The sequence below is a fragment of the Grus americana genome, unplaced genomic scaffold, assembly GCF_028858705.1.
Source record: "Grus americana isolate bGruAme1 unplaced genomic scaffold, bGruAme1.mat scaffold_69, whole genome shotgun sequence".
Classification (NCBI taxonomy): Eukaryota; Metazoa; Chordata; class Aves; order Gruiformes; family Gruidae; genus Grus; species Grus americana.
Genome location: NW_026561907.1, coordinates 1351974 through 1365702, shown reverse-complemented (window position 1 = coordinate 1365702; position 13729 = coordinate 1351974). Strand labels below are relative to the sequence as shown.

General features: G+C 52.7%; 1 protein-coding gene across 1 annotated transcript; it reads right to left on the bottom strand.

Moving 5' to 3' along the window:
• Window positions 1-3859: 3859 nt before the first annotated feature.
• LOC129200944 (A-kinase anchor protein 1, mitochondrial-like) lies at window positions 3860-12845 on the bottom strand. Its single transcript, XM_054812198.1, has 10 exons — window positions 12317-12845; window positions 10284-10417; window positions 9790-9916; window positions 9270-9400; window positions 7864-8041; window positions 7022-7172; window positions 6293-6360; window positions 4728-4801; window positions 4059-4124; window positions 3860-3919 (listed from the first exon to the last, which is right to left on the bottom strand). Exons 1-10 carry the CDS (start codon window positions 12843-12845, stop codon window positions 3860-3862), a joined length of 1518 nt encoding a protein of 505 aa, XP_054668173.1.
• Window positions 12846-13729: the final 884 nt, after the last annotated feature.

The following is a 13729-nucleotide window of genomic DNA, read 5'->3' as shown; positions in this document are numbered from 1 at the left end:
CAGACTTCTCTAAGAGGAGGGTCCGCCCTGCATATCGGACCCTCTGTAGCCCTCAGAAGGGAGTCACCTACAAGTAGAACCCGCCTTTGCTTCTTCGTGGAGGTGGTCACAATACAGGGTGTGGGCCCTTCTGGCCTTGCTGATACCTCTGGTGTAGCTCGACTATCGTCCATATCCTCCTTTGAGTGGCCTTCCACAGCCAGAGCCTCGTACCTGTTGTACAGAGGCACTTGGGAAGGCGAGGTGGGCAAGGAGGAAGAGGTTTGCCTGCCACGCCAAGTGCGTCCCTGCCTCCATTCACTCCTTCTTTCTAAGCTACTGCCTTCTGCCTGGCAGGGGGAGGATGCAGGGTGCCCTTCACCTTGGGTTCTGTCTGGTGGCTGTCCCTGTTTCTGTCTCCGGGAGGGCAGAGCTTGACTCCACCAGTCTCTCTCTCTCTCTCTCTCTCTCTCTCTCTCAGCCTCTCTGATGCTCCTTAACCTTTCTACTTCTTCTCGTAGTTCTGCCACCAGGCCGAGCAGATCATCCACCTGGTCACACCTCACGCAGCCATTCTCACTGCTGCCGTCCGCTACCAGCGACAGGCTCTGGCACGCCCTGCATCCTGAGAGCTGGGGGGGCTGCATGTTGTTGTGGCAGCTCTGTCTGGGTTGCCACATCCATTCTGGCGAGCGCAGAGGTCAGAGCTTTCTGCCTGGGTGCCATAGCTCAGCTCCTTCTGAGGGGCTGATGACCACCAATGGAGTCCCCTCTTGAGCCTGTAGGGCGACTAGGCCCTCCCTGCGCGCCCTCCCGCACGAACTGCCGCGCAAACTGCCGCGCCACGCTCTGTTTGCCCGCTCTGTTCGCCGCGCTCTGGGTCGCTGGTGCTCCCTAGGCTGCTTTTTATAGGCGTGGGGGTGGGCGCCGTTGCTCTGGCAACGCCCAGGCCTCGTCAGCGGTTCCCACCAGAGCTGCCGGCTCATGGTGGGTCTCTTCCACTCCCTTGGTGTTTCCCTGCCTCTGGAAAGTCAGGAAAACCCCCTGTGCCCCTAGATCTGCCTCTCCGCTGTCGGTCGGGCCGGCACCGGAGCAGCTCCCTTTGGCGACTGACTTTTTTTATTTGGTTTTCTTTGATCTTCTCTTCTCTCTGAAGTAGTCCCGTGTGGATCAAGAGGCTTGCAATGAATGCATCCAACTGAAATGTGGCAGTGAAGTGCTCTTCTCGTCAAGTGATGAAGTGAAGGCTGTTCTCATCAAGGCATCCGTTGTTTCATGCACTGCTGTTTTCACTGGGGCTTCATCTTTGAAGACCAAGGATATCCTGAGGAGAGTTGTAGCTGCTTTCTCTACATCAGATGTATCTGTCTGCTGAGCTATCAGCCCAGAGCACTTTGGTCCTAGTCGCAGCAGCTTCTCTGGTGATGGGAAAGCAAGGAACGTGGCAATGTCCACAGGAGGAGATGGCACTGGAATTGCATCCTGTCCATCCCTTGTCGCTCCTGCTTGCAATAAATCCGTCCACAGTTGTCCCCTCATTTTAATACTCCACCCAACTTCCTGGCTTTACCCTTTTGAATCGCTCTAAACTGTTTCTCTGGCCCTGCGCCCACTATTGCGAGGTGTGGTGGGTTGACCCTGGCTGGAGGCCAGGTGCCCCCCAGAGCCGCTCTATCACTCCCCCTCCTTAAGTAGACAGGGGAGAAACAGTATCACGAAAGGCTCATGGGTCAAGATGAGGACAGGGAGAGATCATTCACCAATTACCGTCACGGGCAAAACAGACTACACTTAGGAAAAAAATCATCTAATTTATTATCAAGCAATGAGAAATCAACCCAAATTTTAAAACACCTCCCCCCACTCATCCCTTCTTCCCCAGCTTAACTTTACTCCTGATATTGACCTACTCCCCCCCCCGAGCGGCCCAGTGGGAGGGGGAATAGGGGTTGCAGTAAGTTCATCACACGTTGTTTCTGCTGCTCCATCCTCCTCAGCGGGAGGACTCCTCACACTCTGCCCCTGCTCCAGCGTGGGGTCCCTCTCATGGGACACAGTCCTCCACCAACTTCTCCAACATGAGTCTTTCCCACGGGCTACAGTTCTTCACAAACTACTCCAGCGTGGGTCTCTTCCATGGGGTGCAGACCTTCAGGAACAGACTGCTCCAGCGTGGGTCCCCAACAGGGTCACAAGTCCTGCCAGCAAACATGCTCTGGCGTGGGCTCCTTTCTCCACGGATCCACAGGTCCTGCCAGGAGCTTGCTCCAGCACAGGCTTCCCACGGGGTCAAAGCCTCCTTCAGGTGTCTCCACCTGCTCCACTGTAGGATCCTCCACAGGCTGCAGGTGGAATCTCTACACCCCATCATCTTTCCTCCATGGGCTGTAGGCAGACAGCCTGCTTCACCATGGTCTTCAGCACGGGCTGCAGGGGAATCTCTGTGCCGGCACCTGGAGCACCTCCTCCCCCTCCTTCTGCACAATCCTTGGTGTCTGAAAAGTTTCTCACATCTTCTCCCTCCTCTCTCTGGCTGCAAAAGCTCCCTCTAACTTGTATTTTTCCTTCTTAACTCTCTTATCACAGAGGTGCTGATTGGCTCAGCCTTGGCCAGTTGTGGTTCTGTCTTGGAGCCGGCTGGCGTTGGCTCTGGCAGACACAGGGGAAGCTTCTAGCAGCTTCTCGCAGAAGCCACCCCTGTGGCCCCCCCCGCTCCCAAACCCTTGCCATGCAAACCCAAGACAAACTGATCCATCATCATCTAATGCTTTTCTCCTGGTGAGCAGAGCCCACCCTAACTTCCCTGCCAACTTCCGGCATGCCCCTGAGGCATCGCAGAAAGGCAGGCTTCTTAAAGCCAATTCAGTGACCCTCAGGGTTACTTCTTAACCCCTTGACAGCTATGGCCAATCTTCCAGGCTGGCTAGCTTGGCAAGCAACGCAGCTACCGACCCCCACTGCTCCATCTGGGGCCACCCTGGCACACCATATGCACGAGCAGCTCCATCTCAGCTCTCACCTTCCCCTTTCGCCTTTCTCAACCACGGCAGGGCTGCTTGTGTATCCTGCCGACTACGCCGCTTGTCAGATCCAGGCGGCGACACCGCACTGGCCTCCGCCAGTGGTGACACCGAGCCAGACCCAAGCAGGATCGGATACACAAACACAATGCACGCACAGATGATCAAAAGGCCTTTATTACATCCACGTCCCAGCGGGGGTTCCCCAGTAGTCCCCACGCGAGGCAAGCAGCAAGCGGGCAGATCCCTGGCACCTGACGTGATGGCTAATGGACAGCCTGGCAAGTGGACACGCGAATAGTGCATGGTCAGCTACAGAGAAGGCGTGTGACAGAGGAACCTAGCCAGAAACCACATAAGTAACAACCTACTATCATGTGGAACAGAAATCTCTGCTGCCTGAACAAAGCATAAAGGGATTTAGTATAAGGAATCTGGGAAATTGCTGTACGGAGTCTGGGAAATAGCTGTACTGACCTCCATCGCCTATCTCCTCGCCACTCTTCTGCACATAACCGTACAGACGCCAGCCCCTGAGTCCTTCAGTTTCAAGCCCGCTTCACCAAGTTGGCCAGCCTGCTGCCAAAGATTCCCTCGCCTCTTCTAGACAGGTGGATCCCATCCCTCTCTAACAGGTTATCGTCATCCCAGTACGTCCCGTTGTCATTTCACTGAGATGAGGCATGTGTTTGCGGTTCAGCAAGACGCCTTGGAATGGACCACCAAAACTCCGCACACAGGTGTCAATAGGTCAATGAGAACTTGCCAAACCAAGTCAATGAGAACTTGCCAAACCAAGTTGTAATAGTGCAAAACAAGATTTATTCGCCGAAAGAGTTCCCAAGGTGCCTAGGACATGGCTAGTAGACAAGCCACTGAGCCAGTCCTCTTTCCACCAGAGCTCTGTTCACTGACACCGCCTAAAGGGAGGGGGGGGAAAAAAAAAAGGAGAAAGGTGAACAAGCCACTAGAAAGAACTATCAGCGAGTTCCTGATCACAAGTCTGCATAATCAGAAACTCTCACAGCGTTGAAGAAATAGGTATGTCAACATACGCACCTCGTCTCCCACCAAGTTCCACAGCTGGATCAGTGGCAGACCTGTTGCGTTGTCATACTTTGTGACCTGGAAAGACAGAAAAACATTAGTTTGCAGGCATCAGCCTGCATCAATTAATTCAGGTCATGAGTGTGAGCAATTCTCAGCAATTCTCGGGTCCGAGCCATGGAGGATGCAAGGCTAGCATCAGTGACTGCATCTCAGGTCCTCAAAACACCAACTTGGGTGGAGGCTGGAGGAAAGGTAGCTACTGCTACCAGGCAGCTGGGACAGCCTGCTGGCAAGTTGTCTCGAGTCACTCAAATCCGTGCCCTTGCTAGAACTAGTGACGCCTTTGAGCACGGCATTAAAGCAAAGGAAGCTCTGAGACTGAGCATCACGAATGCCATCAGCTTCCCACTCGGCCGCATCAGCAACAAGAGGGAATACTCAACCCTTCCCAGCCACAGCGTCCGGAGCGGTGCCGATGCTACACAAGGAAGTTCTCAGCACCCAGATGGCTCCACAAGAACCCTTACAGCAGCCGGCCTTACAAGCTCGGCCTTTGTTTTGGATTTGAACACACACACACACACACACACACACACACACACGGTGGGCTAGGGGGCACAGAGGATAACAGCAGCCGTCAAATCAGCAACAAGGCTTTTCCAGACAGCTCTCAGGTACCTGCGCCACTAGGACTGCGCCTTCGGTCATCTCAACAACAGCGGTGTCAGCCTCGGAGGAAAAGTGATCCTGGCCTGTGGAAAGAAGAGAGCAGGAGAAAACAACTGAGAGAGAGAGTCACGGGCTTTAAAGGCCAGAAGGGACTATTCAGCTCATCTTGTCGCACCTCCTACATCAGTTAGGCCAGAGAATCCTCACCTGCCCTTGCTGTGGGCACTTGCTGGACCCCGTCTATTAAGCTGGAGGTCACACAAGTAGTATGCCTGCTGTGTTGCCAAAGGGAAAGGGCAAAAAAAAAAAAAGCCACCAGCTAAGTGAACGTGAACATCAGTGGCTGATGAATTAGCAGGCTTACAAGACAGAGAAGTATACTTCTGCGGTACCTTTGAGCTGCCAGGAGTACTTTGATCCTGAATAAACTCAGCTCAGGGGCTTCAGGACTTTACGGACCCTGCACAGAGCGCAGGACTGTCACGGGGAGCTCAAAAGCATTTGTACCGCAGGCTGGCTGGCACCTGAACAGTGCCAAATGCCCTCTTTGCAAGCACCGGCAGCTCCAGTCTCTCAGCCCGCACAGCTTAGGTGGGTACTGTTGCTAACTCCACACCTGTAAATGCAGCAGGGAACCCTTCTGTCCCGGGCAATACAGTTACAATCGACTGGGCAGAAGTGTGTTCATTCTGGAGGACAGTTGCTTATTTCCTACCAAACTGCTGCAAAATACAGCTTCTCCCTCGTGCTCCCCACCCCGAGACCATCTCCAGCAGCAAGTGAACGACTCCTGACAAGCCCACAAATCCTGAAGGAGGTCGATCTCCTCGGGGAACACGCAAAACACTGACTTCTGCTAGAAGCAGCTTAAACCCTGCCATCCCTCTAGTCTTGGCAGGGCCTGTACCTCCTGCAGTGCTGCCAGCCACAAACCCAGGGCTGAAACCTGGCCTGACCCTGAGCCCCTACAGCCACCCCTCCCGCACCCAGAAGGGCAGCTTTTGAGACACCATCACAGCCTGCATCTCTAACATCACCAGAAAGAATGGGGGGGGAGTGGGGGCAGGGGGAATGAAAAAAGCAAACCAGAAAGCATCTCTAGGCAGTGACTGACTGACATTCTTCCAGGGCTTGGAGGCTGGTCTTTTGAACACAGAACTAGACACCTCCGTCATTTTCATAGGGAAATGCCAGATATTTGTCTAGCAGATCAAAACCTAAGTTGGCATGTACAGCTACTCTGTGACAGAAGGTGGCAGCGTAGGTACAGCTACTTCACCTCTACCCTGCCAGTCCTGCCAACTTGCTGCTTAGGAGAGTCATTCCTTCTCTCCTCCATGCACAAAAAAGCCTGGCCATTTCTCCATTTCCCCTGGCGTCGGACGGGTTATGCCATGCTAGCACATTTACAAGAAGAAAATACAATTTTTCCAGTCCTCGCTCTAGTCCCATCAGAGGCTGAGCTTGCAAGAGGGGAGGGAGAAGGTTGAGACAGAGTCATTGCTTGTACACAGCTGGCATCCATGGAAACCTGCAGGAGCACCACCGACGGTACGTCACGAGAGTCTCATTACCTGGAAGCGGTACCACGTTGTCCAGTAAAACTTCCGCTCCTTGGAAAGGCAGTGATAAGAAATCAGACCTTAAAGAAAAGAGAATCGATCACATCGTAAGAACATGCCTTTAAGTTACTCCTGTATTCTTGAAGGTGACACTGATTAATTAATTGCTCTAACAGATATTCAGTTGAAAATTAATGACAGTCAAAAAAAACACCCCAAAAACGAGACTACTCTCCCAGCAATCTAAGCAGCAGCAGCAGCAGCAGCAGCAGCAACAGCAATAAATTGTCTGATTAGCATGCCAAGTTGGACTGGGCTCCAAGCAAAAACCACCTCCCTCATGGAGGCTGTACTGCTTTTCTCCCACCTCTGGGGCACAATCAAGTATTTCCTGGGCTTGTGTAAGAAAACCCTCATCCAGTATGGCTCTCCCAGCCCATGGGGCTGGGGCATAGAGAATCTGCATCTTATTCCTACCTCATCAATTAACTACACTCTGGGGCCTCCTGAAGGCCTCCTTTTGCTCAGCTTCCATGCTGAGGTGGGAGAATTTGCAATTGCCTCTCCCTCCCCTTCAAAAAAGCCTTGCAAGAGCTTGCTGTGCTCCCAAGGGCTCCACACCCGCTGCTGAGACAAACCTTTCTACCATTTCCCACTTCAGCTCTGGAAAATCCTATAAGCAATTCAAATGATACGGATGCCTCTGATGAAGATTCAAGCCAGATAAGAGCAGTTCGAGACCTGATTTGTCTGAGCGTGTCGACCTTCACTTTGTCGTATCCTCCGTAGTCCACGTATCTGAGCTCCACTTCACCGGTCTCTTCGAAGTAGCTGATGACTTGAGCCCGTAACCATGCCCCACCCAGGCCTGGAGCCGCGCAGATAATACCAACTGCAGAACAGAAGAGCTCCCTTGAAGTGGCTTCCCAGAAATCAGCGCTTCAGGCTGATTCCTAGTGCTGCACAGTTCTCTACTGAGAAGCAACAGCATTTCTTCTCATGCTGCTGCCATCTTCCTTCCACATCCCCCCAGCCCTCCATCAGACAAGCCTGCCGCTGGCACACCGGAGAGCTGGCTTGTACTCTCAAGTCTCTGTCTGCCACTGCCATGCTCTTCTAGCCAGGTATCCAGTTCCCTTCCAGCCTTTGGCCACTAACAGTGAGCTCTGTCTCCAAGAAGGAAAGGAAGCACTAAGAACCCCTCCCCCTTCCTTGTGATGCACCCTCCACTTGACACCATGTGCAGACAGTGACACGATGGACACTTGGGAGGAGTCCCACGCTTTGTCAGCAAAAATCCTCCAGGGGCCAAGTTGGTTGGAAATGCCCTGAGGCGGACTTGATCTCATTCTGAAGTTCAACATGCAGCTAAGTGGCTGGGGAGGGGGGCACTGCAGGCACGAGGGGGATAAGGAAGAGCAGAGCAACATCTCTACTCCGGCAGCAGCTAGGCAAGCAACTCTCTGAACTGGCACATTCTCATCCACTGGGAAACTTCCCAAGCCGAACTCGGGGGCATCAGGCTTTCGCATGACCCTAGAAGTTTCTCAAGTGAACCATATGTGAGCAACCAAGTTACTTGCCTTCTACTGGAGTTGGCAGGGTTGGAATTGCAGGTAGAGAGTAGCAGGTGGACATCTGCTGGTCAAGGCTACGCAGGGCGTGGAAAGTGGGGTGTGTATACTGCTGTAGAAACATGTGTCCAGCATCGACTTGGTTTGCCACGACCACTTCTACAGGAACTCCATCTGGGAGGAAGAGCTGCCATGTGGAGGAAAGAAAGTCTCATTAGTGTTCATTGCAACACAAGCTTCCTTCACAGCAACTCCATGTTCCGCCAGCAACTCCTGAGGCTTACAGCCATGGGTGGAAAGGCCCTTGCACTCTGGTATTTCACTTGCAAAGGCTGCTTGGGATCAGGAGCAGAAAGCTATTCCCTGACACTCCATGCTGTTCTCAAGGAAATCAGACCAGGGACGGGGCCCATCTTGTACAGGAAGAGACTCTCGGCCGGGTCCTGCACTTGGCTCACAACAACCCCAGGCAACGCTAGAGGCTTGAGAAAGAAGAGCGGCTGGAAAGCTGCCTGGCGGAAAAGGACCTGGGGCTGTTGGTCGAGCGCCGGCTGAGCGTGAGCCAGCAGTGTGCCCAGGTGGCCAACAGCACCCTGGCTTGTATCAGAAATAGTGTGGCCAGCAGGACTAGGGCAGTGATCGTCCCCCTGTACTCAGCACTGGTGAGGCTGCACCTCGAGAACTGTGTTCAGATTTGGGCCCCTTGCTACAAGAACGACATGGAGGTGCTGGAGCGTGTCCAGAGCAGGGCAATGAAGCCGGCGAAGGGTCTAGAGAACAAGTCTGAGGAGGAGCGGCTGAGGGAACTGGGGTTGTTTAGCCTGGAGAAAAGGAGGCTGAGGGGAGACCTTATCACTCTCTCCCAGGACCTGAAAGAAGGTTGTAGTGAGGTGGGGGTTTCTCTCTTCTGCCAAACAACAAGCGATAGGACAAGAGGAAATGGCCTCCAGTTGCACCAGGGGAGGTTTAAATTGAATATTAGGAAAAATGTCTTCCCCAAAAGGGTTGTCAGGTACTGGAACAGGCTGCCAAGGGAAGTGATGGAATCACCGTCCCTGCAGGTATTTTAAAGGCTGTGTGTAAATGTGGCACGCGGGGCCATGGTTTAGTTGTGCACTTGGCAGTCTTAGGTTGACAGTTGGATTCAATGATCTGAAAGGTCTTTTCCAACCTACATGATTCTATAAGTCTACATTTCTCAGCTCAGGCAGAATGGAAGCAGGAGTGGAAGACCAGGGAGATCAATCTGATCCGTAACAGTTACGCAAGCTGGAGAACGGAGAGCCACACAAAACCAAGCTGGTTTACAGGGCATCTCTGAACCAGCCACATGGATCTAGCCCGCTCCGCGAGCAGTGACCAACACCAACAGCCTTCCACCTGGACATCAGCGTAGCCAGCGAGCTTGGACTTACCCAGGCAGTCATAAGGAGCGAATGAAGTGTCAACGGTGTTGGTGGAGGTAGAGCGTAGATGTTGGTGAGACACAGCTTTGTGAACTTCTGGCCAATCAGGCTCAGTACTTTTTCTACTTGTTGTGCAGAGCCTGGAAGACAAAAAGCCCAAAGTCAGTCTCTAGCACAGATATGCTGAGGACACTCCCACCACTGATCTAATCTAACATCCTTCACAGGCAAGACTGCTGTATTGGCTGATGCATGCCCTAGCTCCTTCTTCAAGCCTGAAGTGATCCTGCAAAAGGCATTGGTTAAACTACAGCAGCCGAAGATGTTAAAAAGCATTCTCACCTCGAGAATAGAGGGTTCACGTGCCAAGGCACAGGAGACTTGGCAGATACCTCTGCTGTAACAGCACTGAGCAGAAGAGTTTTCTAAAGCACTAGACTCAGAAATCCACAACATCTGTTTCATTTCCTTGCCCATCGATGCCCCCAAGCTACATAGTAGAGCACAAATCGAGAGGCATTCCACTTACCTTCGATGTGACAGACTTGGGAGTCACGGAAATAAGGGAGTGTTGTGACGTAAACTTTGGCACCAGACGCTTCCTTCAGGTAGTTCATAAATCTTCCTTTTCTGCCGATCAAGCGGCCAACTAAAGCCTTTGTGAAAGAGTCGAGAAACCAACAGTTAGGAAGAGGAACAGAGATCAAACAACACTCTTCTCTGTGCCTTATTTCAGCCACATTCCCAGTTCCTGGAGTGTCGGGCCAGGCGGGATAATAAAGGCAATGCTGGACCAGGGCAGAGTTCAGCTGGTCTGGGATAAGGTCAGGTAGATAGAGATCCGTAAGCACAGCTCATTTTCATAGATTCATCTTCACATCTTGGGAGCTAAACGCTTAAATCCTCTCCGTTTAGTGGTTGTTGATCTCCCTGGGATGGCACGGAGCCGGTACCAGACTGGAAGAACCAGAAGATGGCTCTGTAGGGCAGGGCAGGAGGTGTGAGCAGGCCAGCGGTGGTTACCTTTGGGACCTCTATTTCCCAGATAGTGAAGTCGGACTTGCAGGAGCCTCCTTCTGGATGAGCGTGCTGGTGTGTCACTGCCTTCCTCGTGGCACAGTCATTGTCCACAAAAGCCATGCCTTTGACAGCCAAACCTACAGGACATGCACACGTGTTAGCATTCAGACAGCCCACACAGTCCAGCTACCAGACACAAGGCCAGGAAAGTGCAGCATTTCCTAGAGAGCTTACAGTGAGCTCTTCCTATGCATTCCGTTGGGATGTTCCTGTATCAGGTTCTCCACTGTTTCAGAAGGGGTCAAGTAGACCAAAAGTAGGTCTAGGAACGCAACAGAGGCCTGAGTTCAGCAGGAGTCCTTCAAAATAGCAACACCTTACACAGCAGCAGAGACAGGACACTAAGTCAAAGTTACCAGCTGAAGGAGAGCTATGCTGACATCAGCCCTGCGCTCCTGCTGCTGCTGCTGCTGCTGCTGCTGCTGCAGCAAGGTATTTTGCATTTTCCCCATGGCTTCAGGAGGGCTTTTCACAGGGAGTTCAGCATGCGGGGAGGGGGGCCCGGGACATGCAAGCTCTTCCTCTGCTCTTTGTACTGACATTACATTCCTGCCCCAAGAGGGGTTGCCCAGTGACCTGAATGCCAGCTGTGCACACTACTAGCTGGGGTAGGGGCTTGCCTCTTGCCCAAATTTCTCCGATGCTTGAAGAAAGAAGGTGCCAGAGCTGAGCCGTGTTTTGTTTCCAAACCATCAGCTGATACCAGGAATCCTCCCACTTGGCAAGGGGGCAAACTCAAACACCTTCCTCCTGGTCAGAGCCCAGATACAGTGCAGTCAGTGTAACACAAGGCTGATCCTTCCTCCCTCCAGATGAACCAGCAGAAGCAGGAAGAGCCTCACTTGCTTGCAAGTACTCAGACCATCCAGTGCAAGACCAAAGAGAAAAAGAAACCCAACAGCCGCTTCCCATTTGCCACATCTTCCCTAGGTACACAGCACAGAGGCCTAGAAAGGCAAAGGCAAAGAGGGCAGCTGTTTGCCATAGGCTTCCCGGACAAGGATGAGGATTGAAGTCTCACAGCCTGGGGGCGAAGGTCAGCTCTAGGACCTCTTATCCAGCATGGCCCCATGATCAGCTTGACCCGCTGTAGCCCCTCTCCCTACCCTTCAGCTGAGTGCAGAGCTCTCAGCCCTTCCCATCCCCAGGCTCCACAACACACGCTCGTACCTTCCTGGCACGCCAGCATTCACAACAAGGCAAAACCCTCTTCTTCCTAGGGTTGCTCTCACAAGTGAAAATGCTCGCTGGGTTTCATCCTTCATTGTCGGCAGACTCAATCCCCATGTCTTGCAGCAAGCAGCTTGGTTCCAACTGCTTGTAGCAACTACCAAAGACATCCCCTCATTAGGGGCTCTTGGCACCACAGGCTCTTCTAAAGGATTTTCACATCCATCTCCAAGGTCAGACGGGTTAACTAACAGTTGCTCAGGCAGCGTTGTATTCTGCCAGGCGCACACCATCCAGGATGTAGAAGGCAAAAGCAACACAGAGACAGATGGAGGAACTCCTCGGACGTTGCTCCCTCTAGGGACTTCTTGGCGTGCACCTACCCTTCCAAACCACAAGGCTTCAGGGGAAGTGGTCTGCAACCAACTCATTTGATCACAGTTCCTCAGAGCACTTCCCTGCTTCATCCAGAAGCCCCTCAGAAACCTGCTGCCTTCCAGCTTCCATTCGGCAGCAGCCCGTAAGCACAGAGAGGAACCCAGTGCTTCCTAGAGGCTGCCTGAACTGAAGCAGAAACCATTTGTATGAGCACGTCTCAAACCAGCAAGGTCTTCAACAGCCTGGCCTACATCCAGACACGGCCCACTGCACTGGGCTACTCAAGCACACGCTTAGCTTTAGACAAGAATTAACTTTGTGCCGAAAGGGGACCAGCCTGTTCGCCCCTTGGCAACAGACCCTGAAGATCACCCAGCTAACACGGGATCCTACAGAGATGGGAATTCTGAGAGCAAATGCATACCCACCTGCTGCACACTGATCTGGGTTGGCACCAGAGCTTGAATCCTCTACCAGGCTCACCGCAGCACTGCCCTGACACTCCGAGGTCAGGGGGAGAGAAACACAAGCAGGGCCACTGCTTTCATCCGGAGGTCCTGTTGCTTCCGGCTTTGCAGTGTCGTCTGCAACGGTGCTGGGCTGCAGTGTGGTCACGGACAGGTCTGGATGGTCCTCTGAGAGATCTGGCCTCTCATGAGTTTGACAGGGAAGAGAGGGTGTCGTCGACTCTGCTGATGGCAGGGAGGTCGAGGTTTCATTCTCGGGGTGTTCCTCTTCCTCAAAGACTGCCTCTCTCATGGGAACGCCCGCTTCTTCCTTTGGTGGTGAATCCTCCTCTGGCGCTTCTTGCTGCTGCTCTTCTTCAGCAGCTACGCTTTCTTGTTTGTCAGAAGAGCTTGCCTGCTTTTTTCTGTGGGAATAGATCCACCAGCAGCCAAGAAGTGCCAGCGCGCCGGGTATGGCGTATGGGATGATTTTGCGGAAGTATGAAGGCATTTTCCAGAGCCTCAGCAATTCTCTCTAGAAGGAGCAGCAGAAAGCATGTGAAGAGAGTCACAGGCAAGGTAAGAGGAAGGCTGAAGTTTCATCAAGGTCTTGAGGTATTTCCATTAGCATGAACAGGCCTCTCTTCCAGCCGCTCTTTACATTCACATCTCTGCTCTACCAGCAGAGCACAGAACAAGATCCTTACCTAAGACTAGGGATATCTGGACATTTGTCACCGTTAGACTCATCGATTTCACATGAGCTCACCTTTACACTTCCAGCCATTTCACCACCTTTCTCCTGCCTCACCCTCGCAGGTCAGGACTACACACAGGACAGCATCCAGCACTGTGAGTTTCTCCAGCGCCAGGCTGGGTTCACAACACAGCTGGACCACAAGCCTTCCAGGACACAGACTTGAGACACTGCAGGTCTCCCCAGTTCTCTGCTTGAAAGGCAGCATCACTTTCCTGAGACTTTCATAGGGTGACAACACACGCTTCCAGCTCTAAAACAGAACTCACGGAAGGTGAAGTGCTTTGCAAACGTTCTCATCCACAGCATGGCAAGACACCGGTGCGCGGGCACACGACAGAAGGCTGGAGTTGAGCAGGAGCTAAACAGCAACACGCAGCTACTGCCTTGACTTTGACCCACACAGTGCAGGAATTCCAAAACAAAGAGCACCTACAGCTTGATGAAGCAAGTGTCTCCCAAGAGCCACGAGTCCCTCAGAAAGATGTTGCCGTCCTGAAGATGGGAAATATGCTCTAACACCCTTAGAGGAGTGGTATTTGTCCAGCTTTGAAAGCAGCCTGGGTAGAGACACCACTACTTCGGAACCCAGCTCCAAAGTTTGTTCTACATCTCAACTGACTACGTTAACCGCTGCT